Consider the following 27,417-nt stretch of genomic DNA (forward strand, 5'->3'; position numbering starts at 1 on the left):
ACATCAAGTGGTAGGAGTCCTACATGTCCACTGTCAGGATCAATTGTGATAATAAGCAACAAACACAGGAAGGAAATTACTACTCCCCTAAATATTAACCCAATATATCTGAACATAAAGTAACACTGGCAATACAACTGCAGATGGTACAGCAGTGCAGACACTCATTACACCCTTTCTACACATACAAATAATATGTATCTAAATAATTCTTGGTAAGAACAAAAACAAAATATTTGCTTACCATGTGCAGATGTCTCAACACTTTGCAGGGATGATAGGCTTGAAAGAAATGAAGCAATCAAAGGAAGGCAATTAAGCATCACTATGAGAATAACACAGGGGCAGTGAATACACAATTGGCTATATGCCCTGTAAGAAATAACTTTAACTGAAACTGACTGAGCCATCCACCCATACACATGTCTACTGACAACTCTCTTGTGTAACTATGACTTATCAGTAGGTAGAGATAGAAAAGAAACATGCATCACAAGCAGTAGAAACCAAATTATACTTTATTCTACAAGTCAATATAACATTGCCATATATAGCCTACCTGGAATCTGCTCCTGGGACACACTTGACCTCCCAGCCACATCAGCATTGACATTAAGCACATGGTTGGAGTCAGTGGTGGCTTGGTAGTGGAGCCACCCTCCATTGCCAGCTGTTCTTGGGCAACTGTAGCTGTCCCCCATGCCAATGAAATCACGTCACTGGCCCATTGCCTCACCTGATCGTAATTGCAACTGCAACCACCAACTACTTTTACATTAGCAACTAACTGGTTCCAAATCTCCTTCCTGGCAGCCATAACCCCCCCCCCCAGCCTCTCTCAAGTAGGAAGGCTGCATGGTGCCTCAGAGATTTGATGATTTCCTCATTCTCTGCATCATTAAAAAGAGCTTTGTGGATTTGTGTGCCTGGGTTGCCAAACCTTACGTGACATAAAACCAGAGAGGTATAAAACACATTAATATCACATAAGCAATGTATTTCTTCTCAGAAATAATCAGTCTGTGTGCCATTTGTCAACATAAAGCACTTGAGACTCACTTTTCCTTTAGTACAACAGAATAGTAGGTGGCTCCCCACCTCTCCTTTCCACACCAATGAAGGTTTGTACAAACCATGTATGCATGTTTGCCACAAAAGTATCAGGAGGATGACATAATGTTTAAGGTGTTTACCTTAAAAACACAAGGTGCAGGGTTTGATTCTCACATTGGGTAATTGGCTAGGCTTCAAATGGCCCAAAAGGGCAGTTAGCCTAATACTAACCTATGAACCTACACATTTTCAACAGAAAATAACTTAAAACACACTTCTCATTTAGGACAACAGAATGGTAGGCTGCCCATCCACACATTCCAGCAAAAATGTAAAGGTCTGTAGAAACACCTATTCTGTCAACATTCATATAGTGAAGAATGAGAAGTTATGTCATTGATTTCAACATTCATATAGTGAAGAATGAGAAGTTATGTCACAGATTACTGGATAACAATTATTGCTAAATAGTAAAGAATGCAAATTAAGAATGCCAGTCAATTTTTCACTGTGCCCACCAGTCCTGTAGTGGTTAGCTTGGGTCATCTGCCAAGCATAACACCAGTGTTAGTCACACCCACATTGCATTTCTCTCCAATCCCATGTGAAATTGCAAAAGCAAAAACTAAGAACATAGTTGTACTGAAAGTATATCCTGTCTGTCTTTCAAATGTAATGCCTGTCAAAACTGCCTATGCCAACAGTAAAATATAAAAAGTGCATGCAGATCAACCTTCATTTTTTACTGGCTATATAAATACATTTCAAAAATTTTACAAAATCTGAAATGTCCTTGAATAATAGAAGAATACCTTAGCAGAACTAGTGATTCTCTACAGTGAAATCACCTTCAAAGAAATATCAGTCATCTGTTTTATCTGAATATACAAGTCTCCTCACCTTTAAGTTTTCTAGCTATACTATTACCTTTGTATAGTATAGACTCAGCCCTCTGAGCACTGTGAAGATGCAGATGGGGTGTGAACTCATTAGAATTGCTAAATACAAAACTTTTGACTTCATGTCACAGATGTAAACATAGTGTATCCTCCACACCATTGTTAGGTGCTAATGGCTTGCAACTGTGAATGGTTACTTTGACAGAAGGAAAGCACAATAACAATTCAGACACACCCTTCTTCAGTGAGCTTTTAAATAAAGCAAATAAAGCAAAACAACACACATGTATAATTTTTTAATCATAATAGTATATGTTTCCTGCCTTTGATAAAAAACTTGTTCAGTGATACGTATTTTATCACACCTTGAAAGCAGAAATGATAGAAAGTGCACTACAGACTGCATGTTGGTCAGTAGAGCAGAGATAAGGGAAGAATGACCACAATACAAAGAGAAGACAGAGCTGCATTTCTGCAAACATATTCATAAATACTTGTGTTATCACTGATTTCACTAAATATGTTAGCCACACATGTACAACCCACTGAGAATGTCCAACTGTATGAACTGTTTATACTGGATATGAAATGTGAATTACTTCTATGCACATGATTTTATTGGTGTTGAAAAGCTGTGTCTGCGGCAAAGAGAGCTAACCCACTATGACTGTGTTGTGTAAGTGCAATAGTCTGATGGCTCATATCCAGAACTGTCTAATTATTTAACGTTTGTTTTTTGGCTTTACCATTTGTGTGGCATGTGGTTTAGCACAAACATTTAACTGCCTAAAATTTGAAAATTTAATGTCAGTTGCCTTATGAAGCACAAACACACTTAGCAGCGTTGTGCAGCTGTCAGGTGCTTAGATGGCAATGACTGCAGAAATTCCAGATGTTACCTGACTGTCTCAGTGACACAAGGTGTAAATACATTGAGCTAAAAAAGAGAGAGCATAAGTAAAGTGGGGTTGGAGTCCCACAGTAGTTATTTTTTCTGAGGAAAGGTCATAATGAGTATTTAATAAGGTATATATGTTAGGTATTGTTTTTTATATTTGTGTGTTGCCTACCTGTGCACAAACATGGTTCCCTACTTAAGGAGAAAAGTAATAAATTAAATTTGGCTCACCTTCCTTTATGCAAACAATCTTAGCGGTGATGTGTGGCATCAGCACTCTGGGAACTACTGAGTGTAGAAAATACAGCTGTTGTTTAGCATTCCCTGTGGTACTACGTGTAAGTGCAATGCGTTCTTGGTCAGGATATAGATGAGACAGGACTCTAATCCAGCACTCTGGCCACTATGAGTGTAGAAAATGCAGCTGTTGCTTAGCTTTCCCTGTGGTACCATATGTAAGTGCGATGAGTTCATGGTCAGAATACAGATGGCGTAGGACTCTAATCCAACACACTCCACTTATTAGTAAGACTGTCTGACTGTAATTTTTCACAAAACTGTGATTATGAAGGTAGTACTACATACCAATAGATATGTAGAGCAGGTTCTTTGAGCATGCACATACTTTTGTAGGTATCATATATATTATATATGTAATTGTTTTATCTTGACAGTTGCATATCTCTGATAGGCACAATTGTTTGCAAACAATCATCTACACAACTCACATAACCCAAGTATAACTGTAAAACAGAATGTATTCTGAGGTATATACCACAAATCACAAATGCATTATAAAGTAATGCAAGTCCATCCATTTCCATTATATTGTCAGACATTAGTCCTGCATTACACCTGCGAATGCATAAGCCAGGACCTTGTAATGTCATATACATAGACAAAATTGAAGTATAGAACCAGTCACTCTTTAAACTTTATATCTGTGATGACAATGATTGCCAAACACTTGTTCTGGGGCAATAAAGAAGCATCACCTGTGTGTTTAAATGTATGATTTCTCTTTTTTACATATATTTGAATCCCAGATTGTACAAATTACTTTTAATAGTATGTAAATCCCACAAAATGTGTAAGGTAATCCCATTGATCCCTCCAAAGTCATGGCTTAAAAGTCAAGTCATTTAGCATTTCAGTGTTAACTAGTGAACAAAGTGTGAACAGATATAGCAGCACACATGCCATAAACCAGTGCCAAATGTCACATCATCATTGCTGTTTCATAAATTTCCTTCAACTTTTTTGGCAAAGTTTCTCTTTGTTTACCACCACTCATATGTGGTTGGCATGGTTGTGCATGTTTGCAAACTGGTTGTAAAACATGACATCACAAATTGGCAGGAAAATACTTGTACTGTTGTTTGAGGACATTTGCAAACATGGCAGGAGATGGGAAGCATGGTATGAAATTCAGAGCACAAAGGTGGGGTGTTGAGGAGTCAAAAATATTTGTTGCACTCCTTGTGCAGTGCTACAGCTGCAGACTGCTGCAGGGGGACTATAACTAGAGGGAAAATGTTAAATGTTTAATGTTCGTAAAAATGTATGTAAAAATGTTTCGAAATATGCTCAATGTTTTTTAAAAATGATTTATAGAATGGTATTTAATGATTGCATTTAGTGAATTTATATAAGAAATATATTAAATATTGTATTTATATTATATATTATGTGTTCATGGAAAAGAATAATGTGAAATGTTTCATTAAGTAACTAATTGATTGATTGATGACCATATAAAAGGAAGTTGTGTGCACATGGTAAATGTTCCATGAAGGCGAATTGCCGAGGTACCAGAACGTACATTTTGTTGGATTAAAGGAATCTTCCTTGTTACTTCTTTCTTGCCTTCCGTGCTGTGTTTTTTTCTGGACAGTGATTTTTTCATGGTTTTTGTGCTTTTGGACTATAACTGGACTCAGTACAAGGCTGAGGCATTGAAAAGCCTAGCCAAGGTAATCTCCAGTGAGACTGGCATACCTTGCACTAGGTTGCAGTGCAGGCATCATTACAGTGACCTGAAATGGTGCAAACAGGTACAATTCAACAACTGGCTGGATGAGTTTAGAAATGTTGACATCCCACAGTTGTGTAAATATACAGATAAAGCAAGTTAAAATGATATGGAATGATGTAGATAGGCAAGACTGATATGCACATTGTTTTCTTGTCTGCTTTTCTCTCATTCTTTATTTTACAGCTGCACAGGAAATGTCAGTGAACAGGGAGGCACATGCTGAGAGATTGGAGAGACTCAGAGAGGCAAGGGATATGCATACAGCACAACTAAACATGATTGTATTAAATATATTGGGATTCTATAGATCAGTAGTAAGTTAAATATGCAGATCTTAACTGTAACAGCAAGCATGCATGCTTTCTTCTGTAACTGGTGGTAATTATATTAGGCATATGTAATACTGTATTCAGATTAGGTGGGTTCAATTCCCAAAAGTAACTTATACAGTCACATTCAATGATTATCATTTTTAAATTTTAATTGCAGCAATATTGGCTTTAATGCCATGTTGTTACGTTAATATGTAGTATCTTTAAAAGCATATATGAAATATGTGTATATTGCAAGGATTACTTGTAACAATTTTAAATCATTCTTGAGATCGGGAAAGCTCTATATCTAATATAATAATAGAAGTATATTTATTCTAATAAAGCATGAATGTGACATATAATGGTTCTAATCAGCTCTTTTCTTTTGTGTCTCACCCCATCCCTTTTCTCTCTTTTTTTGGAGGGGTTACCTGGAATCACACCATTCTGATGTCATACCTTTCTGGCAAAAAAAACAAATGCATTTCAGGACAGGGAGGCAGGCTAATTGCTGCGGTTCAGCAATTTTCTATCTGGAGTGTTAACATAAACCACTTGAATGAAGTTTTTTTGCCTATAGCACCAAGGGTTCAATTCTAGATGCATCTCACTTCATTTTTTAGTATGATGTAATATGTGTATGATATGTTTAATCACCCACATCTTAACATTTGCCACAGTTATGAGTTCCCATGGATATGTATTGAATAATGGCCAAAAGAGAATATTTGAAGTGACATACGTCCTAACAACTATCACATATTTATCCAACCTTGTTCTGCTTGTCATAAGTGTGTTGTCCATCTCCTAACACTTCATTATCCCTGTGTCAGTCACTTCATTCTACACAGTAAGTCAGCTTAATAATGAGAACAGAGTAAAATGTCCATGAATGTTCCATTACAACAAACTTTGGACAGCGCAGTGATTAACCTTGTCACCTCACAGCAAGAGGTTCTCCGATTCAATTCTCATCTGGGGTGCATTATGTGTAGAGTCTGCATGTCCTTCCTGAAGTCACATGGCATTCCTCCAAGTACTTCACTTTCTTCCCACATTCCAAAGACATGCATCTGGAGTGTTTCTGCCTAGGCCTCCGTTGAAAATAGGCTCTGTTTTAGTTGGTCTTTCCCGGCAACAAATGTTAAATAAATAAATAAATGTGTATGTCCATCTCTCCTAGTATTCACTCCCACCCCTCTTTACGTGTGTGTATCTGTTGGGATGATGGATGTACAGGTCATCTCATGGTTTATGCATACTAACCTAACTCTGCTGATGGATAATACAAACCTGTTATCTTAATTCATTAGGTTGTCAGTGCTCATGTAGTGTGCAAGGTTTCAAAATCTGCTGCAGGATTCCTTTTCTGTCATGTTCATGTGATAATGGATGAAATGTAACGTGACATGGAAACTGTCCTTACTGTGAAGAATCATACTGTACACACTTTTCAGGATATCCAGTCCTACACAAATACATAGCATATCTGCTGAGTCATAATAATCATTTAAAAAGAAGCACCGCCCCTTGCATTATCTAGGAAGTTGTACACAAAATTAACGTGTGATTTGCAGTGAGGCCTGCAAAACAGTTATTAGCTGTACGACTGTAATGAGGTAGGCATTACTGATAAAATTTGGAGAAGACACATACTTTATTGTAGTCATTGTTTCTCATATTTGCAGTCCTGATCACATTTACTTAGCTAATGCTATCTTGACACCATTTGTAAAAATAAAGAGAGTAACCTATATTTTAACACCGGCTCATCTGTGCTTTGAGAATGAGCTCACTACTGGTTCATACTGTGCCATACAGAAAGTGAGGTAGCAGCTGTATTTTCTAACTCTCAGTACTGTCCAGAGTGTTGATGACCATGCAACACTGTGGCTGTTTTTTGAGGGAAAGCACACTTGCATTACATTTTTCAATATTTTCCTTAAGTAGAAAATCACTTTTTCTCACTGCTTAATTTTGTAGAAATGGGGATGGCCGTGGCAACAATTATTTATGTAATAAAACTTTGCCCCCAACACTTCAAAGACAGACTACAGCTTGACCATTGAAGCAGCTGCCAGCGATTTTTACCATAACATATCTTGTAAGCTACTTCACAAGTCCAAGCTGAATTCATGAAATGTGAATCCCTCATGTGCTAACACTTTGCCATTATCCATGCAAATCATTTTCTCGGTGATATGCTTTGTGAAGAGGTGTTTAGCATATCTTACTCTGGTTACTGGGCTATCTTCCATTACATGAAAAGGCATTCATAAACACAACAGGAGGGTACAGACGTGTGTTTGAATGAGCACATACATTTTTATGTTCATGTGTGCCCTGCAGCAATGCACTTGCAAATGATATATCAGTACTTGGGCTGTTGTCAAGCAGACTGCAGAAATACAGAGCATTACTACATTGTTACATTTATGGGTTTATACTGACACTGGACATTGGTCATCCATTGACGACATGGGATGATCCCACCTAACTTGACCTACCCAAAGCATTTGACACAATTCTCAACTCAGGTATTATAGAGAAACCCCCCCCAACTAGACATAAACCCCTGGGTCAACAGGTGGGTAGCCCAACGGCTCGCTGACAGGACACATACTGTCAAAGTAGGTGAATTCACCTCTAACAAAAGGCCAGTCACCAGGAGAGTACCACAGGTTTTTTTGTACTAGACCTTTCCTATTCGGTATTTATTTCTCAGAAGTCAAGGCAAACACAGACAGTCTTAATCTGACCAAATCTGCAGCTGACTGCAAATTGGGGTCAGTCATGGAATCGATGAATGATACTGATATACTGCAGGGAAGATTAATGCATCATATCTCTCAACCTCTTAAAGCAAGAAATCTGGACAAAGCCAAAAATTAAAGTTGGGCAAAGGCCCCAAAAATAGGGACAATTTTTAAATATTGCTCTTGCAAACTTAGAAAGTTAATAGAATAACAGGTTTTGCATTAGCATGAATTTTCTGAAAGGTATGAAGCTTGAAATTCAAATGTCTGTCATTATTTTCTACCTTTAGTCTTACATGATTTGCCACTAATTTGCCAAAAAAACACAATTTTATGAAAAATGGACCAAAATATGGGACAAAAATCTGGACATTCTGCAAAAAATTGTACAGTTGAGAGGTATGTAAAACACATAAATGATTGCTAGAGCCATGGAGAGAAACTGAATGCAAAAAAATCTAATTATTCCCTTTTGAAAAGCAACTACCCCACATAACTACAATATGGACAGTACCCTGCCTAAGAGAAGTATGTGATCTGGGTACTCAGGTTGATACTAATCTGAACAGCAACCACCCTATGTCCACAGTGGTGAAAAAGTCCTTCAATGTGGCACAAGTCATAAGTAAGACCAAAGGACATTATAATTTCATTTTACTCAGCACTCATCACCAGTAATTGAGTATAGTGCACCCTTTTGCATGCACCTCACCAGACTTCTGCAACAGTTACATTGAACCCTGATTTTTCTCACCAGAAAGATACAGGTTATAACAAGTAAGTCATATGCAGAAAGACTGAAAGCCCTAGCAAGGTATTCTGACTCCTACATACTACTAGGGGGTAATCTGTGTCTGGCCTACAGGGCAATGTCTGATCCGGGCCTGATGAAGATGTTACACATTTGTAAATCAAACTGCATGAGGATCACTCATTCCAAGGATCTTAACCTTGCCTCTGACATAAATAAATCATGTTGGAGAGATAGATACATTTCTCAGATAACCCCTTCTCTGGAAAAAGCTTCTCATTCACATAATGCAAAGCCCTTCTCTCACCCTCTTCAAGTGCAACCTAGGTCAATGGATGTGTAAATTTACTCCGGAGGTGGTTCCCATGTCCCTCATGGATGGAGGTCATCAGTATTACATACCATAGCATAGGCTTATACCTCTGTGAACTTCATTCACCTACTGAAAATTGTTAAGCTTAAGTTAAATCTGGCTAGGCCTTAATAGGCTCTTGGGCCATTAAGCTAGCACTCTGCGATGGGCCTAAGAACCTTTGAACCTATGAAGTGCAGTTGTAGCCTAGGTACAGCTATAGTATGACTGTACTGCATCAAGGACATACCACTACATCACATCAGTATTATCGCTTGATAGTTTGCATGAACACATATGGCTGTATGTCAGGATTTCATGACAGTATAACATTTTCACTGGCAATGTCAGAGTGGCAGTGATCATGTGGCACATGTCTTGATCTTTGACATGTACTTATAGATGGTGCTCCATGTATTCATTGGCATGTGTCCAGTATCAGAGAGAAAGCTTTCTTGAGCACTAATACTTGACTTTTATTGTGTGTAAATGTGTGTGTGTATTTGTGTGTGTGCATATTTGTGTATGGCTATGTGTGTGTGTATGCATGTGTGTGTGTGTATGGTTTGTTGTGTTGCAAGTGCGCGTGCATGTGTTTGCATTTTGTTTGCATGTATGTATATGGATGTGTGTGTGTGTGTGTGTGTGTGTGTGTGTGTGTGTGTGTGTGTGTGTGTGTGTGTGTGTGTGTGTGTGTGTGTGTATGTGTGACCATGTCACTGTTTGTCCATGGATGTATGGGATACAGAAACAGTGTGAGTGGTTCAGTGAGTGTATGTGCCTGAATGTAATTTGTGTAGATATGTGTGTGTATTTGTATGTGTGTGCATTTGTATGTGTGTGTATTTGTGTGTGTGTGTGTGTGTGTGTGTGTGTGTGTGTGTGTGTGTGTGTGTGTGTGTGTGTGTGTGTGTGTGTGTTTGTGCATGCATGTCTGCCTGTGTGTGTGTGATACTTTATAGGAGAAGGTCTGTGCTTAAATGTGGTCCGGCATACCCTGCACTACTTCACAGCTTGGGTTAGTAGGGCACCCAAATGAACTGTGAAAAAATACTCAATTGAGTGGCTCATAGACATTCACATTCACAGTTGATGAGATGATTCCCTGTGGTAATGTGCATTACTTTGGATAACAAAATGGCACAACACTGCAACTCAGCACATTGGTATATGGTGAGTAGCACTAGTGTGCTTTTCTTCTATAAATCCACTACCAAATTCCTTACTACCTTAAGGCAGTCATTACAGCAGAGAAACTGGTTCAGTGTATGGCAGTGACATGAGATAAAACAGAAGTCCAGATTTGCAGTGTCAGTAGACTGTGTGCTACTGGTCTATTTATGGCTAGTGTTTCCTGTGACACTACTCTCACTTTTTAATCAATACCATCATGTGTCAGTGAAAAAACTCTGGAAGAAATGACACAACAACAATTATCTGTTTTTTAGAGCACTCAGAAACACCTGGGCACACAGTAGTACTATAAATAAAGGCTAAATGACTTGAAACAACACAATCAGCACCTTAAGTGTCAGTTCTGGTTTTACAAATAACATTTATCTGAAAAGTTTAATCTTAAATTTACTGGACAGTTGTATACTTGTTCTTCAGTTACTTAAAAAACTACTCTCATAAAGTGACATAGATGTTTATACTCTTATTAAGAGTATCTCAGACTCAGTCTGTCTTCTTGTGGTTTTAGATGAATCGCTTCCAGTCATTGTGGAAATTCAGAATAATTCTTCTCGATCGGTTATACCAAAGGCATCAATCTTCCAATTACAGTCCTTCCATGCAAGAGGGAAAACAAGGACAGAAAGACTGTCTCTGACTAAACTAAAGGGAAAGCAGGTTTCAGGAAAAACTTCAGAGACATGGCGTTGTCAGCTTCATGTACCACAGTATCCTCCTTCTATTCCTAATTGTACTATTCTCCGTATGGAATACGTAGTAACAGTAAGTGATTGCTTTCATAAGGCTACCAGCTACCAGATTATTCTTTTGTATTAGTAATGTCTGCAATCTGTACATTAATATTTGCAATAGAGTTTTGTTAATTAGATATATTGCTTTAGATAGTACTTAGCTATATTTCATTGATTTGTATTTGTGTGTGTGTGTGTGTGTGTGTGTGTGTGTGTGTGTGTGTGTGTGTGTGTGTGTGTGTGTGTGTGTGTGTGTGTCTGTGCACACGTGTGTGTTTGCTCATGTTGCTGCATTAGTTTTTCAGGGTAGTTATAGTATGGCAGCTATAATTAGCATGCAGTATAATAAAGAAGTGTCCCTGCCAGCCACTTATGAGTTGCTTCGCATGTGAGTGCCCTTTCCTCCATTATGTGTGATCTTTTATTTGCTAACTGAAATGAGCTTGCTATGTACAGCTGCCTCATTTAAGGGGATACCCTGCAGTGCATTCTAGTAAAACACCATGCTTACAGTCACACAGACTGACAGCGCAGACTGTTTGATATGAAATCATTTCAGTTGAGTGAAGCTTATTGGCATTTGAAATTCATAACCTTAATTTTGTTGGCATTCCTCTGTTGGCTAACACAAGGGTGCCATAGTCACAATGGTGTAGTTTGTTTACATAATCATAAACCCCAGCATGAGACAGATAGCTTTTAGTTTTCTGTGTGAAATGTGTGAACTAATAGTTTAAATATATGACATATAAGTTTAAATAAAAATGCAGATTCGGATCTGCCTTGCTGTATAAATGGCTATTTATGGCAGTCTTAATAATGATGAGTGTGAATCAGAAAAAAAAAACTTACACTTAGAAAATGTGTCTGTGGTTAAGTGCAATGTGTCATGGACAGTAGAACTTCAGAAGACTGTAAGAGACATCCCAAATGACTGCCAAAGCTCCATTCAACTGGGCTATCAAAACAGCCTAAAAGGATCGTATTGAAACAAAACACCATTATATTTACTTAGGAATTTGGCATGACCCAACCTCAACCTACAAAAGCATGTTCTACTCACTATGGCCAAAGCAGTCTTCTGTTATAGTCCAGGAAAATCTCCCATTTCCTTTCTTCAGAAAGCAGATCTACCATTTGGAAAGGAGTCTTGTTTACACAGCTACAGTATGGGCTGCCCCTACCTGCTTTTGTATTTAAAAAGAACCTCATATCCCTCCAAACCATTTGTAACGACATTTGTCATAGCACTTGCCCGAAAGAGACAGAACACCACTGTTTCATTCTACAATGGGCTGTATGGCTCCTTATTCACCTTAAAAGTACTAGTTTAATATCATGGTTGGTCTATAAGCTCACTAACCTGATATAACCATGTAGAATCATTGCCAGTCAGTTATGAGGTTCAGTTTGCATGTGTTTTTGATCTTAACCCATTGCCAATATTTGTGCAGAGTAGACAAGTCTGCCATAATAGTTGACAATAGATTATATAAAAAGTATCTTTAGGTAATTTGGTCACATTGACTTCTGTCACTAAAAATGGACATTTTCACTGACAGATCACAGCTGGGAAGTAGATGACATGCTGGTAAGGAGGATACTGGACATCCTGTGCATCTAGGAGAAAAGGTGGAAGGGCAGTGCAGCAATGCCACTTGACTTGGAATCTTGAGTCTACTACTCCAAGAGAAGAAAGACTAGAAATGGTGTGGTAATTTTGGTGAGAGAGAAGCTTCAGAAGACAGCGTGAGATGTCACCAGAATTACTGGCACTCATAGCAATCATGTTCCATCATAAGGATGGGTCAGTGTTCGTGTTCTCGGACTATGCCCCACAGCAGGGTTGTGAGGGTGAGGAAAAGAATGCATTCAGGCAACAGTTGCAGGATCTACTAGATAAAGTATGAAGATGAATCTTCTTACTGGGACAGGCGATGTAAGCTATGAGGATTGCCTGGGTCCACATAGGTGGGGCAACAGGAATAAAGAAGGCCATTATAGACATCTGTTTGGCAAATAGCTTAATTGGTGGTCAATATATAGTTCAGCAATAGAAATTGTCACAAGATAACATGCTACAGTGGATAGCATGCATCTCAGGTAGACTTCTTCCTTGTTAGAAAAGGGTACTGGAGTAGAATCAGAGATTGCAAAATCATCTCCAATGAAACAGCCGACTTACTGTGTAAACCACTGGTGGCCATAAACAGCTGTAAGCTGCAGTCAGAAAAGGTTTTAAGGCAAACAGAAACTAGATCAAAGACTTGGAAGGTGAGTGGAATTAAAACAAAAGGGTTCAAGGAAATACTCAGAGCTCTAGTACCTCAGGAAGAAGTGGAGTCAAAGAAGAATGGCTGCATCTTAGGACAGTATTTCTGAAGACTGTAGTACAGATATTCAGCTGAGCTAGGCATGGAAATAAGAAACGTAAGGAAAGCTGGTGGTAGAATGCAGGATTCCAGGAAGTTATCAAAAGAATGAAGTACTAGAAAAAGGAAAAGGGTAAGAAGAAGTACTGGCTGGTTAGCAAAGAGTTTAAGAGCGCAGTTGCAGCTGCAAAGAACAAGGCATCAGAGGCACTCTACCAGCTTCTGGAAAGTAGCTCAGCAGATGGCACAATGAAATGCTATCTGGATGCAAAGCAAAAGCAGAAAGATAAAGAATATAAAGAAGCTAGTCATTGGACACTATTCATTAGGGATGCCTACAACAATCTGCTCACCAGTCCATAGAGCATTATAGACATATGGAAGAAGTAGCTGAATAAAGAAAACCCCATAGACTCTGTACTGACCCATATATGGCCTACAATGAAGGAGGAAGAAGACCTAAGAACAGCACTGAGGAAAATGAAGTCGGTGAAAACAGCATGCTGAGTTGAAGTCATGGTAAATATGATCGAGGTATTGGCTGAGTCAGGGGAGAAATGGTTGTAGAGGGTACTCATAGCAGTATGGGGTAAGTGTGTATCCAGGATGACAGGAGAATAAACATTCTAGTGCCAGTGTATAAGAGCAAAGGGGACATTCACAACTGTGGGTGGTACAGCGGAGTCAGACTCCTATCACACTGCATGAAAGTACTGGAGAGGGTGACTGGTAAATCAATATGCAGAGTAGTAGAAAAGAAGATCAGAGGTGAGCATTTCTGGATTCAGAGCAGGATGCAGCATAACAGAATTGATGCTCACAGTGAGAAAGATAGACAAGCAGCTGGAGATGAAGAAAGAGTCTAAGTGGGCATTCATAGTTTTCGAGAAAACATATGACAAGGCCTCGGGAATGCTGAGTTGAGCAGTCCTGCAATGGTTTGAAGTCAGTATTAGTGTGGGTTTTATCAAGGACCCATTGACTCAAGTATGAACAATCATCAGACTAACTGAGGGGTAGTCAGTAGGAATGCAGAGTTCAGGTCAGAGTTCACTTTTGTTTACGCTGATGTTACTTCTTTTGAAGTGCTGAGACATTAAAATAGTTCCAGAGATTATGATCAAATAAAGAGAAATGGTAGTACTTTGAAAAAACAGAAAATGTGGAGGTTAGGCTTAGGATGCGCAGTCATAAGGAAGAATGAAAGAAAGAAGGAAAAAAAAGAAAGAATGGAAGAATGCTAGGGGAATGGATTCAGAAAATTTTGCATCATCATGGTAAGCAAATCTGCATGATGAGCGACCATGTGCAGGGTATGTGTCATTCAGGGAAACAAAGTTACATGACATACACAACCCACAAAGCTCAGTCAGTTATGGTATATCTGAATAATTATATAATGAGCAGCTGTGTATGACGAGGCAAACAAACTGGCATAGCAATTCAGAAACATATAAATGTTGCACAACAGAAGTTTGCCCACTGTATAACTGAACCTGGTTGAATGCTCATATTTAGACTGAGTGCATCACTAAGTAATGCTAGAGTGGCTGCAGCTTTAGTAAATGTGTATCTGAAGAGGCTTTTTTTTGCTGCAGCCATGCAGGATGGTGAGTAATGCTTCCTCCGGTGGTGCAGAATCATAACCCAGTTTTCTGTGATGCTGGGAGCCATAGACTGTTCCCACACTGAAATAAAGGCCTGACATGAAGAAATGGAAAAAAGGTACATGCAGAGGGTATCACACTATCAACTGCCATCTGATCTGTAATGACACATGCAAAACCAACACCAGGCTGTGCTCGCCCATGTACAGGCTGTGGATGTTGTGCATCAGACATAGGCAACACAACTAACAATATATAAAGGGCATGGCACAGTTATCGTCATTTGCACAGGTGGAGAAGGGAGCACTGGAGTGCACTTCTCCATTTGTAAGTGTGATTGCTGAGGAGTGCAAAAGTAAAAAGTGCTTTGTTTGTGAAATGTAATCACTTGGAGTGGCCATTAATGTTGAGAAGGTCCAGTATCAGTGGAGGTGTGTGATGTACTGGGGGTTGTGATGGTAAGAACATGGGTCTGCAGGGCCACCACTTCAGTAATGCACTGATACTTGATCTACAAGACAGGATCAGGTATGCATGGCACAGAGTTCAGCATCCCATGCATGCCCATGACTGCTGGCTTTACCAGGAGTTGCACTAAAAGTATCATGACCCTGGTTAGATACTGGTCTGCATGATCTGATGTAACATCTGCTATGAGATATGCCACCATTATGATGGTCACAACCATGGAGACAGCCTCTTCAGGGTGAGATACCTCTTCAAAAGATGTTTCTGTGGAAGTTCTTGCACTGTGAGAGTGAGAACTCAGTCATTCATGGCCACTATGGATAACATCTATGGATGTAGATTACCAGCTCTGTGGATGGCCATTCTCCACTAGCAGGTGAGTGAGACAACACATTGTACTCTCAAGTGTGTGATTCAGTCTATCCAAGATTTCACACATACAGGACATGCACACCTGTAGGTCATCAGGCACACTCTGGATCACCCTCACTATTTCAACCATGACTGCTGTGATACAAGCCTGTACCTGCCTGATGGCCCTGCACAAACACTGGGATATGAACACTGACAAACAGCCTCAAGGGGTGGACAGTGTCCATGTCTCCATCAAGCACCATGACCAGACCACCTGTGTGGCTCTGTCTGTGCTAAGGGCACATTCATTGCTCTGTCTATGGGGACTAGAACACTTCCCTGATCAATGGTGTCACCATCACCCGGTACTTACTGTGGTGGGTGGGTAAATTGGGTTTCAGCAGGCATAGAGGATGTATACAAGGCAGTGGTCACGTTTTCTGTGTTCAACATACACTCTGTATTACCTGACTTTGCCAGCACATCATCATCATTATTAGAGGCTGCAAAGCCACCATCTTCAAGTGAGCACAGTACCAAAGTGCTAGTGCTGGATAAAGAATCATCTGTGAATACACCAAATCACAAAATATCCAGTATAAGTATGACGCAGCACCAGAACTATACATGAAGCTGAGAAATATACAAATATAAACATCATAAAAAGTAATACTATGTGCACGTATCTTGTGCATCTAAATGCAGCTGTTTAATCCCTGATGCATCTATATGCCATAAGTGAAACATCTTTAATTAAGTTTTATTATGACTAAGAGTACAGAAGACTTGCAGGTACTGAGAAACAGAAGTAGGCCTACATTCCTGGGACATCAGCAGTGGATAGTCTCCAAAGCCTGTCCAGCTATGTCCCAACTTTCAGTACTACAGTGTGTAACTCTGTAGAGGTGCCACTCCATTTATGAGAGAGCAGGAACTGCTCTCACTCCATGAGAGGGTGTAGACTCAATGGCCCCTAACTTTTTGCTCTATATTCCTGTAGCAAGAACTGTGCCCTTTGTTTAGCACCCTTTATTATATCAGTGGCCCTGTGGCATTCACATTGGTTGCATTTTCTTCCCAGGCATGATCATGGTCAGGCTGGTCATCCTTATTTAGGACAAAGAGGCATTTACTATGGAGACAAGGGCCCTGAAGTAGAACCTCATTCTCTACATCTGAGAATTTTGCTTTGTATATCGATGATGATGTCCCAGCAGATGCATTACTCTGTTTATGCTTGCCCTGTTTTGTATGGATTACTGTGCTGGTATGGAAAACAGTAGAATTAACAGCCATATTCCTGTGTGGCCCTTACAAATCCTAACACCACTAGTATCCTCCTTGGCCATAAAGCATGTTATTTTTGCACTTGACAGTTATATACCTGTATACACACTCTAAGTAATATCAGGCATTTAGGTCTGTTAACCACATGTCCCTGACAAAACAGTTACAGAACTGTAACTCAACAAGGATACACGACTGCTACTATCACTGTTGCAAATATTTTGGTTAATGAAATATATGCAGTGCATGCAACACTAACCTTTTGTATTGAACAGTGCTCTGAGTATGAGCTCATAGATGTGTCTCCCATCACGATTAACAATCCTGCAATCCAGCATTTGCTGTAGTCTTGCAATCCTCCTTTCAATACAACCTTGCCAACTTATTTAAAAGTAATGACAAACTTATATGTTTTTCTTGTCAGTAGGTTTCTATAGCATTTAAAAGTAGCCATAGTAGCACAAATAAGTGGAATTAAAATAAGTAGCACTTACCTTATACAGATGTATTTTTGTTGAATAAATCTTTCTTTTCCAATTCACTTTAATGAGGAAACAAATGTCTCTCAACAGCAGGTACAAGTATGACTCAGTCATTGTCCACGCTGGTGTGAACGACCTGAGACGTACCTCCTTGGACTACATGAGAAGAGACATAGAGGAGCTCTCTGATTATGTAGCCCAGGCAGGTATGACCCTGACCTTGAGCAGTATCCTACCTTCACCAAGAATGATGCCACAATACAGAGACAAGATGATCAGCTTTAATAATTGGCTTAAACTCTGGTGTCATTCAAAGGGGATCCAATGTCTGTCTGCCTGGGATGACATGCTGGACAAGCCACGCCAAGGGATGGCTTGCACCTGTCACCCCTGGTCTTCCGGATACTGGCAAAGGCTCTTGCCACCCCCATAGTGCCTTTTTTAGGCAAGGCTCAAATTCTAAACCTACCACCCTAGAACACAATAAAGGAAAAAATCTAAGGGTAATGCTGCTCAATGCCAGAAGTCTCAACCTCAAGATGCACGCACTCGAGGCCCTTCTCAGTATGCAGAACATTGATGTCTGTGCTGTGACTGAAACCTGGTTCAAGGCTCCTGAGAGCACCCCAGCACTATCAGGTTTTACCTCATATCATGCGTTCCGGCCCCAAAATCCGGACACCACCAAGAAAGGAGGGGGGGTGTCCATATTCATCAAGGACACCCACACCTCAAGGTTGGTGGCAACGCACGATGCATCGGAGACCATCCAGGTGCAATTAACCATAGACAAGACTGCTCTGCAATTTGTAGCATGTTACAGGCCACCCTCTCAAACTCAGGAACCTCACATAGCTTTCCTGAAAACACTGGAGGGGATAAATGTATCTCCAAATACCATCATACTAGGTGACTTCAACTACCCAAATATAGACTGGGAGCACTACTCTAGCCCCAACACTCTAGCACTAAGGTTCCTAGAGTTCATAAACTCAAATGCCATGGAACAACTGGTCACCATCCCCACAAGAGGTGGAAACATACTTGATCTTATCATCACGAACATGGGGTCACAGTGTTCAGCACCGGAAGTATACCCCTCACTAGTGAGATCAGATCATAAACTAATCTCACTGGAAGTCCACATCCCGCCTGAGATAAAAAAGACCACAGTGAAGAACTTCTCAAAAGCCGACTTCACACTTCTGAAGACTAGTGTGGTCTCTTTTAAGGCCCCTGAGCCTGTGGAAACCATTACTCAAGCCGCTGAATCACTTACAAATGCCTTCTACCAGCACCTACAGGACTGCATGGATCAGGCAATCCCAAACAAAACAAAGACTCTGTGTACCAAAGGCAAGCGTCCAGTCTGGTGGACCCCAGCCATAAACAAACTCTACAACAAAAGGAGGAAGCTACTCCAAGATAGAGCAAAATCCTAAAAGGTAAGACACCTTTGATCATCATAAGTAAAAAACTACGATCTCTCATAAAGTCATCCAAGGCAAATTTTGAGAGAAAAATCGCTAAGGACTCAAAAGACAATCATAAGGCCTTCTTTAGCTATGTCAGAAACCTGGGAGGAAACACCCAGATATGCTCAGAATTAGTTCAAAATGATGTAAAAATCACTGAACCTACAGACATTGCCAACATACTGGCTGACAGGTTCAGTGCAAACTTCTCCCCCCCTCCCCCCCAAAAGGAGAGATATCTATACCAGAGGATTGTAGCCCCCCAAACATCTCTAACGCTCAGGTGAAAACTGCTCTCTCCAAGGCGAAAAACACAGCATCCATGGGACCAGATGGTGTCCCCGGTTGTGTGCTCCATGAACTCAATGAAGAATTAAACCTGCAGTTAGGACAGCTGTTTAATCTTAGCCTCACCTCAGGATCCAAGGAGTGGCGTACGGCAACTGTGGTCCCACTTCACAAAGGCGGTGCCTCCACCGACCCTGGAAATTACTGCCCCATCAGCTTGACAAGCCTGATCTGCAAAGCCATGGAGAGGATCATAAATGAACTCATAAATAAAGACATAGGGGACTTGCAGACTTTGGATCCAACCCAGTTTGGCTTTGTCAAAGGCAGATCATGCCTTTTAAACTTGGTTGACTTTTTCGAAACAGTCACCAAGGCCATTGATGAGGGAAAGGCAATCCACACAGCCTACCTCGACCTGGCCAAGGCTTTTGACACAATACCCCACTCAGGTATCATTGAAAAACTCATCAGCTTAAATGTTAACCCATACGTCACAAGATGGGTAGCAAACTGGCTAAGTGACAGAACCCACAGGGTGAGAGTTGCTGGCGCCATGTCAGACTCAAAACCTGTCACAAGTGGTGTCCCACAAGGCTCAGTCCTGGGCCCACTTTTGTTCGGCATCTACTTCTCAGAAGTACAAGCAAACACAGGAGGGTTATGGCTGACAAAATTTGCAGATGACTGCAAACTGGGTGCCATAGTCGAGAACACATCTGACACAGATATCCTTCAGAAGGGTCTCATAGAAACGGATAACTGGTGCCAGAGCCATGGACTAAAGTTAAACGCCAAAAAATGCATAGTCATACCCTTCGGGAAAAACAAGGTTACCCCCAGCTACCATATAGGTGGCAATCCACTGAGCACAGAAGAGGTTATCAGGGATCTGGGGACCCAGGTTGACAGTTACCTTTCGTTAGACACTCACGTCGTCAAAGTAGTTAGGAAGACCTTCTACATTGCCCACCTGATCATAAAGGGATTCACATCTAGATCAAGGGAGGTCATCATCCCCCTGTACTCATCACTCATCAGACCAATGATTGAGTACAATGCCCCATTCGGAATGTATCTGACCCGACACTTGCAGCAACTGGAAAGGCCCCAAAAGTTCCTCACCAAAAGGATAAAGGGTCTCAAAAATATGTCTTATGCTGCCCGACTGAAGGAACTCCAGCTCTATTCAGTCGCTTACCGTCTGCTCAGAGGTGACCTGTGCCTGACATACAAGGCCATGTCCAACCCAGAACTGATGAACATGCTCCACCTCAAAAAGTCTAGATCCCTCAGAACTACAAGGGCGGGAGACTTAAACCTTGACACGGTTATTAATAGGACATGTTGGAGGGACAGATTCATCACCCAGAGACTCCCCATGCTGTGGAACAAAATCCCGGTACACGTGAGGCAGAGCACCTCGCTGGCCTTGTTCAAGAGAAATCTTGACCAATGGATGGGAGATCGCAGATATACCCCAGGGATTACCTCAGTGTCACTGCTTGACAGAGGCACAACAACATAATGGGCTTAGTATCATTCAAACTAAAGGGGTGGCAAAAGCCACAAAACTCTGGGCTAGGCTTATAAATGCCCTTGGGCAGATAGCCTAGTATGAACCTATGAACCTATGAACCTATAAGCTCCAAAGGCTTCATCTGCCTATGAATTTGAATATGCAGACTTAACTGGCTGGGCATGATGGTTATACTAATTAGGGCTCATCTCATTATTGTTTCTGAATAATTCAGTTTGTGAGAAGAGCATGCTTGTTAACCATTCTGCAGAACCCTGCTTGATGCGATGCACACTCCTGGTTCCCTGTGGGTAGCACTGTGTATGAATGGTCCAGGCTAGGCTTTAAGTGAGGGAAGCAGCAATTTAATATTTAACCATCTGTACATAGAGTCATTGTAGTATCTGATTTCTTAACAGTGTACATAGAGCTTGAGGACTGCTGTGTTTCACCATGAACAATAATAACAAGAGTGCCTTTATTTTCTCAGTTTGTCACATATTGTGCAAATGAGGTTCCCATCAATTCTTCTCAGTGTGAAGATGATAGGACTCATGAGACATGCTTTGGGTGTCATTTCTCTGTCATTTTCCCTGCGACTCTTCAAGTTGAGACATCATGGCTGTAGACGGAAAGGGTATTGCTCCTTGTAGAGCACAGCGATAGAGTGAAGAGGAGACAAATATATTTCTTTGTCTTCATGAGGATTTCAGTCATAGTCTAATATATGAGGGCTATAAAGGGCTTCAATATAAATGTGAAGCCTGGAATGGTATAGCTTAGGCTGTCACCAATGCAACTGACATCCTAGACACTGAGGAACAGTGCCATCACCATTACAGTGAGATGAAGCTCCACAATGTTGACCTACTTGACAGATAAGAGGATGAAGTTAATGAGCAGGCACCACCTATGTACTTTAAGTAAACTTACGTTACCATCATCATCATCATCATCATACAAATCCAACCAGACTCACACAGACCACCAGCCAAACGAAGAGGAGTGCATAGTAAAAAACACCTTTATTGAATGGTAAGCATTTTCACAATTACAAATTGCTTCATCAGACCACAAATACAAATAAAGACAAGCCATTTAAGGAGCCAGTACAATTAAACAATCAATTGTTCCTAACAGTACTTTCAAAAATGCATAATAAAATCTATTTAATGCAAAAATTGTTTAAAAAAGAATGTACATATATAATACAACCTGTTTCTTAGTTGTAAGTACCAGACAACAATGTATAAATCCTATCTAATCAACCTTCTACTTTTTAATTCTGGTTTCAGAGAAAAAACATCATTTAGACCTGAACCTCTAGGGGACCTAAGTCTAAGCATCCATTTTAGTTCAACTCATTCCGTTCCATTAACTACATCCCCCATCCTTATATTCTCTCCTGTCACTTCTAATACCTGAAAGAGAAATCCATGTTCCTCACCATTCAGTTTCATATGTTTAGCTAATGCACTATAATCCAACCCTTTCTTCATGCAGTACTCATGATCCCTCATATGTTCTTTCAGACGTCTATTGGTCTTTCCTATATAAAACATTTCACATTTTTTGCAACATGCCAAATACACTAAATGCTTAGTGTTACAATCTGCTGTTGCTTTAATAAAAAAATGTCTTCCTGGTATCTGGATGTACAAAATATGTAGACTGATTAATATATTTGCAAAATGCACATGCATTGCATTTTCTAGTGCTAATTTGTAGATTCCTATACTCATCATTTATAAATCTTGGATAGCATATCTTTTGTTTAAGAGACTTTTTTATTTTTATAGCTAAAATGTGTGCTGGTCCTACTAGTTCAGCTACACTGTCATCAGTTTGCAGGTTGTGCCTATTACATCTAATAATATTCCTTACTTTGTTCACATCCCTGCTATAAGTTAAGCAAAAACTGGGCCTATTCCTCTTTATCTTTATATGTTGCCCATCCATAATGGATGAAGAAAAATAAGGTTCCCCACTGGTATATCTGTTTTCTCTAGCTAGTGCACAGGCTCTTTCTATTTCTGATTTCTTGTATCCCCATCCCACAAAATCGGAGCTAATTTGTTCTAAACTAGTTTCAAAATCATTCACATCTACAGATAATCTAGCTGTTCTCATCACCTGACCTTTAACTATATTAGAGAAAGCATGTTTAGGGTGCATACTATTTCGATGCAGGAGCGATGGTCGATAACATTCTTTTCCAAATAAATTTGTCAATACTCTTCCATTATCATCCTTACTAATCAATACATCCAAAAAGTATGTCTTCGTCTTTGAACACTTATAGGAGAATTTAAAAAACTCACTGCTGTTATTTAAGATTTCAGTAAAGTCATTCAGTTTTTCAACTCCATCTCTCCACAACAGGAAGAGATCATCAACAAAACATCGAAAAAAAAAATGACTTGAGGTCTCATGTACTTCAACAAATATTAATTTTCCCATTCCGCCATTACCAGGTTGGCATAACTATTAGCACATGATGTGCCCATAGCTACACCAGAAACCTTCAGGTTATAGGTTTGATTAAAAACAAAAACAATATGCTCCAGTATAATCAATAAGATAACAAACAAAATCAATATGTTTCAGGCCATAACTACCGTTTCTGATCATGAAAGATTTAACCACCTCAATACCTTCCAAATTTGGTATCACGGTAAATAATGAAGTTACATCGTGTGACCAATATCATGCTGATTCTTCTTTAAATGCATGTACAGATCTTGCCAGAACTGTTTGCTGTCTCTCAATACATAAATATAGTTCTCTAACACTGGCTTCAACTGCTTCTCAACGTATATTGAAACCGGTTCCATCAACCACCCAGCTCCAGATGCGATTGGCCTAAATAATGGATCATATAAATTGTTATGAATTTTAGGGAGCCATAGAGGTTAAGTATTACAGGCCTGAAATAGTCCATAAATAGACTTAAACGTAAAAGTAAAAGAAAAAGTCATGAAGATTCAGAATTGCCATTTAGCTGAAACACCTGATATCCTTAAAGTGTAATTTGCATATATCCCATGTTGCTTCTGACACAAGAGGTTTAAGGTATCTGGAATGTTGCAAAAAATGTGAACTGTTTTATATAGGAAAGACCAATAGACATCTGAAAGAACATATGAGGGATCATGAGTACTACATGAGGAAAGGGTTGGAATATAGTGCATTAGCTAAACATATGATACTGAATGGTGAGAAACATGGATTTCTCTTTCAGGTATTAGAAGTGATAGAAAATATAAGGATGGGGGGATGTAGTTAATGAAATGGAACAAGATGAACTAAGGTGGATGCTTAGACTTAGGTCCCATAGAGGTTCAGGTTTAAAGGATATAATTTCTCTGAACCAGAATTAAAAAGTAGAAGGTTGATTAGATGGGCTTTATAAATTGTTGTCTGGCACTTACAACTAGGAAACAGGTTTTATTATGTATGATCATTTATTTTTAAACAATTTTGCACTAAATAGATTTTATTATGCATTTTTGAAAGTGCTGCTAGAGTTGGTTGATTGTTTAGTTGTATTGTGTATTTAAATGGCTTGTCTTTAGTTGTATCTGTGGTCTGAGGAAGCAATTTGTAATTGTGAAAATGCTTACCATTCAATAAAGCTGTTTTTTTACTACGCACTTCTTTTCGTTTGGCTGGTGGTCTGTGGGAGTTTGCAGGATTTGTATGAGTTTTCTTTTTTCTCGCACTGTTTGTTACTGTTAGGGCAATATTTCCTGGGACATTATCATCATCATCAAACCCTTTTTCCCATTTTTTTCTACATGGAGCTGGTGTATCGCATCAATAGTTACCATTCCTGTTGAATTAATGCCACTCTTCTAACTTCTATGACAGTCATGCCTGACTGTCACAGGTCTTTCCTCACACAATACATTCATCTCTTTGCTGGATGTCCTAGTTTCCTCTTGCCTTCTTCCTGTCTGTCCCAAATCTTCTTCACCAGATTGTCTTCCACTTTCCTGTACATGTGCCCAAACCATTGTAATCTGTTCTCTTTGGCTGTTTATGCAATTGGAGCTACTTTGGCTTCTGCTCTGATGACCTCATTGCTTCATCTGTTTAACAGTGTGCATCCTACCACCTGTCTCACTTGCTTCACCTCCATTCTCCTTAACCACTCCTTTGAGAAACCTGAAGCTACTAACTTGTTACATTGTTTCCCTTTTATCTCATTTCTCAGCTGCTTCCGATTTCTCCCATTAGCTGTTATTACAACTGCCTTATCTGTAATCAGTTTCATTCCATGTGCCTTTAGTTCTATTAAAATAGCCTATGTTAGCTGTACATTTAAACTGACATTGCATGCCACCCTAAGTATTACACAGTACTCTTTTTATGTTTGTACCCATGAAGATATCAAAGTGAATACAAAACAGAGCATCTTATATGCATTATGACCAACTATGTAGATGGTTCATCTTAAGTACCCTCAGGATTCATACTCAATGGATGGTTATTACTGCTGCTCATACTTCCCTGCAGCTGCACCTTGGTTCACCATAATCGTTCCATAGGTAAATGCTGCAGCTGTAATGAGGAGTACATCACACACACACACACACACACACACACACACACACACACACACACACACACACACACACACACACACACACACACACACACACACACACACACACTTCCCTGACTGCATACATTCGTAATGAATCTCTAGATTTGCAGAAAAAGCAAAGAAAGCAGAGTCGGGTTGCCTGCAATTGTGAACAGAATTTTTTTTGAATCCGTGGGATGATTTGATTTCTAATGATATAAATAAAAAAGAATAAATGAGCAGAAGAAGAAAATAAAATTTAGTTAAAATTGCTATACCTCTCTTTTTGTCTGGATTGGTGAGAAAAAGCCTGTAAAGGTGAATTACCTTGCCCAGATAATTATATAATTAATTATGTAGGTAATAAATCATGTAAATAAGGCTTTGGGGATATGATGTCCAGTTTTGCTTTTTTACATAAAGCAAAGAATCTATTTTTAACTGAACTACAAAATTGCTTGTACTCAATAAATAAACGTGCATATGAAAATAGTTTACCTATTGCTCCCCATAACCATCACTAGGTTCAGTTAGTTTATAAACAATGTCCCAGGGCTATAATTTGCCAACTGCTCAATAACCAAAAAAAAAAAAAAATTACAGACTATCTAGTTTCACTGTGCCTTGATGTTACATTTTCTGTTTTGATGATGACTTTACAAGTGGGACAATAGAAAAGTGAAACATTCCACTTTCTGCCTTAAAACCTCTGAAGAATAATAAATTGATCAAGATGACTGTCATATACAAGGTGAAGCTGCAGATGATGTTTCAGGGAAAAGATAAACTTTTGGGTTAGAAAAATGAAGCAATGAACAATATGCAGGGGAGAACAATCTCTATGACTCCAATGTCTTAAAACTGAAAGGACCTACTAGCCTCTGCACCTGAGGACATCACTCTCACATAGGAGTTAAAAAATGTTGAAGGTCAGTTATAATATGTTCCATGGGTTTCAAAATAAGACTTGTCATGCTGGCAGGCCTGTGATTACCAGGGTTAGTGTTTAGTCTACCTTTGTGAAATGGCATCATTACAGCTGTGAACCAAACCACAAAGAAAAGCCAGTAGCTAAACTCAAGTTAAATTGTTTAAGGAGTGGCTCTGCCAGGATTTGTTTAGTACTGTTTATTAAACAGTCAAGTATATTGTCAGGTCCCATGAAGGAAGCATTTTTGGTCTTGCAGAGCACCATCAGTACATGTTCTTTTGAGATAATGGTTATCAGAAAGATTCAAGAATAAGAGGGCTTTGGATAGTCATCTCTGGTAAAATTCACATTAAATTTTTTGTTAGTATATTGGCAATGTTGACTGGATCAGAACAAGTGATGCCAGAGACAGATCCAGCACAAGGTGACCTAGAAAGCTGCCTAGGGCCCTGTGATGGGTGGGTTGGCCTGACTTAAAAATGCTTTGTTGCTGGCTTTTAAACAAATTTAAAACTTGCTTAGTTAAAACCACTATAGCCCAGACAAATTCTCCAATGATGAAATTAGTTCTTAACGGTACCACTTACACTGATCCTGTTGACTTAGCCAACCTGCTAGAAGTTCAGTACAAACTTCACCCCCTGTCCCCCCCAAAGGCCCATTCGACATCCATGATACATACAGATTTGCTGTATCCAGGACCTTTTGTAAGCTTCTGAGCGGTGGTCTTCATTTCTTTCCCTTAGATCTGCTAGTTTTCTGCTCTCCTGCACTTTTATCAGTTTATTAGCCTAGCACTTTAAACTATTCCCGGTGCCAGAAAGTCTGCTCTTCAAACTTTGCCTTAGAACTGGCTGGTTTCTCAGTAGTAGCACTAAAATCTTAATCCCTGTGACTAGCACTTGCTCTAAAACCTGCTGGAAAGCACTAGGAAGCCTTAAGCTGATACAAGCACTCAACTCTCCTTGTTAATAAGAAATTAATCGTAGGCACTAAACAGCCTATAATTGCAAAGTACTTTGCCAAGGTAAGGGAAAACAGCTCTTGTACTTTACAAAAGAAA

The 27,417-nt window shown here is 39.6% G+C and overlaps 1 protein-coding gene across 1 annotated transcript in view; it reads left to right on the forward strand.

Moving 5' to 3' along the window:
- The window catches only part of LOC122800805 (arrestin domain-containing protein 3-like), a 537,540-nt gene that overhangs the window by 314,360 nt on the left and 195,763 nt on the right, over positions 1–27,417 (forward strand). Inside the window, exon 3 of the mRNA XM_044070084.1 lies at positions 10,761–11,014. Coding sequence (XP_043926019.1) covers positions 10,761–11,014 — 254 coding nt within the window. The remainder of the gene's footprint in view (positions 1–10,760; positions 11,015–27,417) is intronic.

This window comes from Protopterus annectens, chromosome 4.part1, assembly GCF_019279795.1.
Source record: "Protopterus annectens isolate FY-2018-M chromosome 4.part1, PAN1.0, whole genome shotgun sequence".
In the NCBI taxonomy this organism is placed as follows: Eukaryota; Metazoa; Chordata; order Ceratodontiformes; family Protopteridae; genus Protopterus; species Protopterus annectens.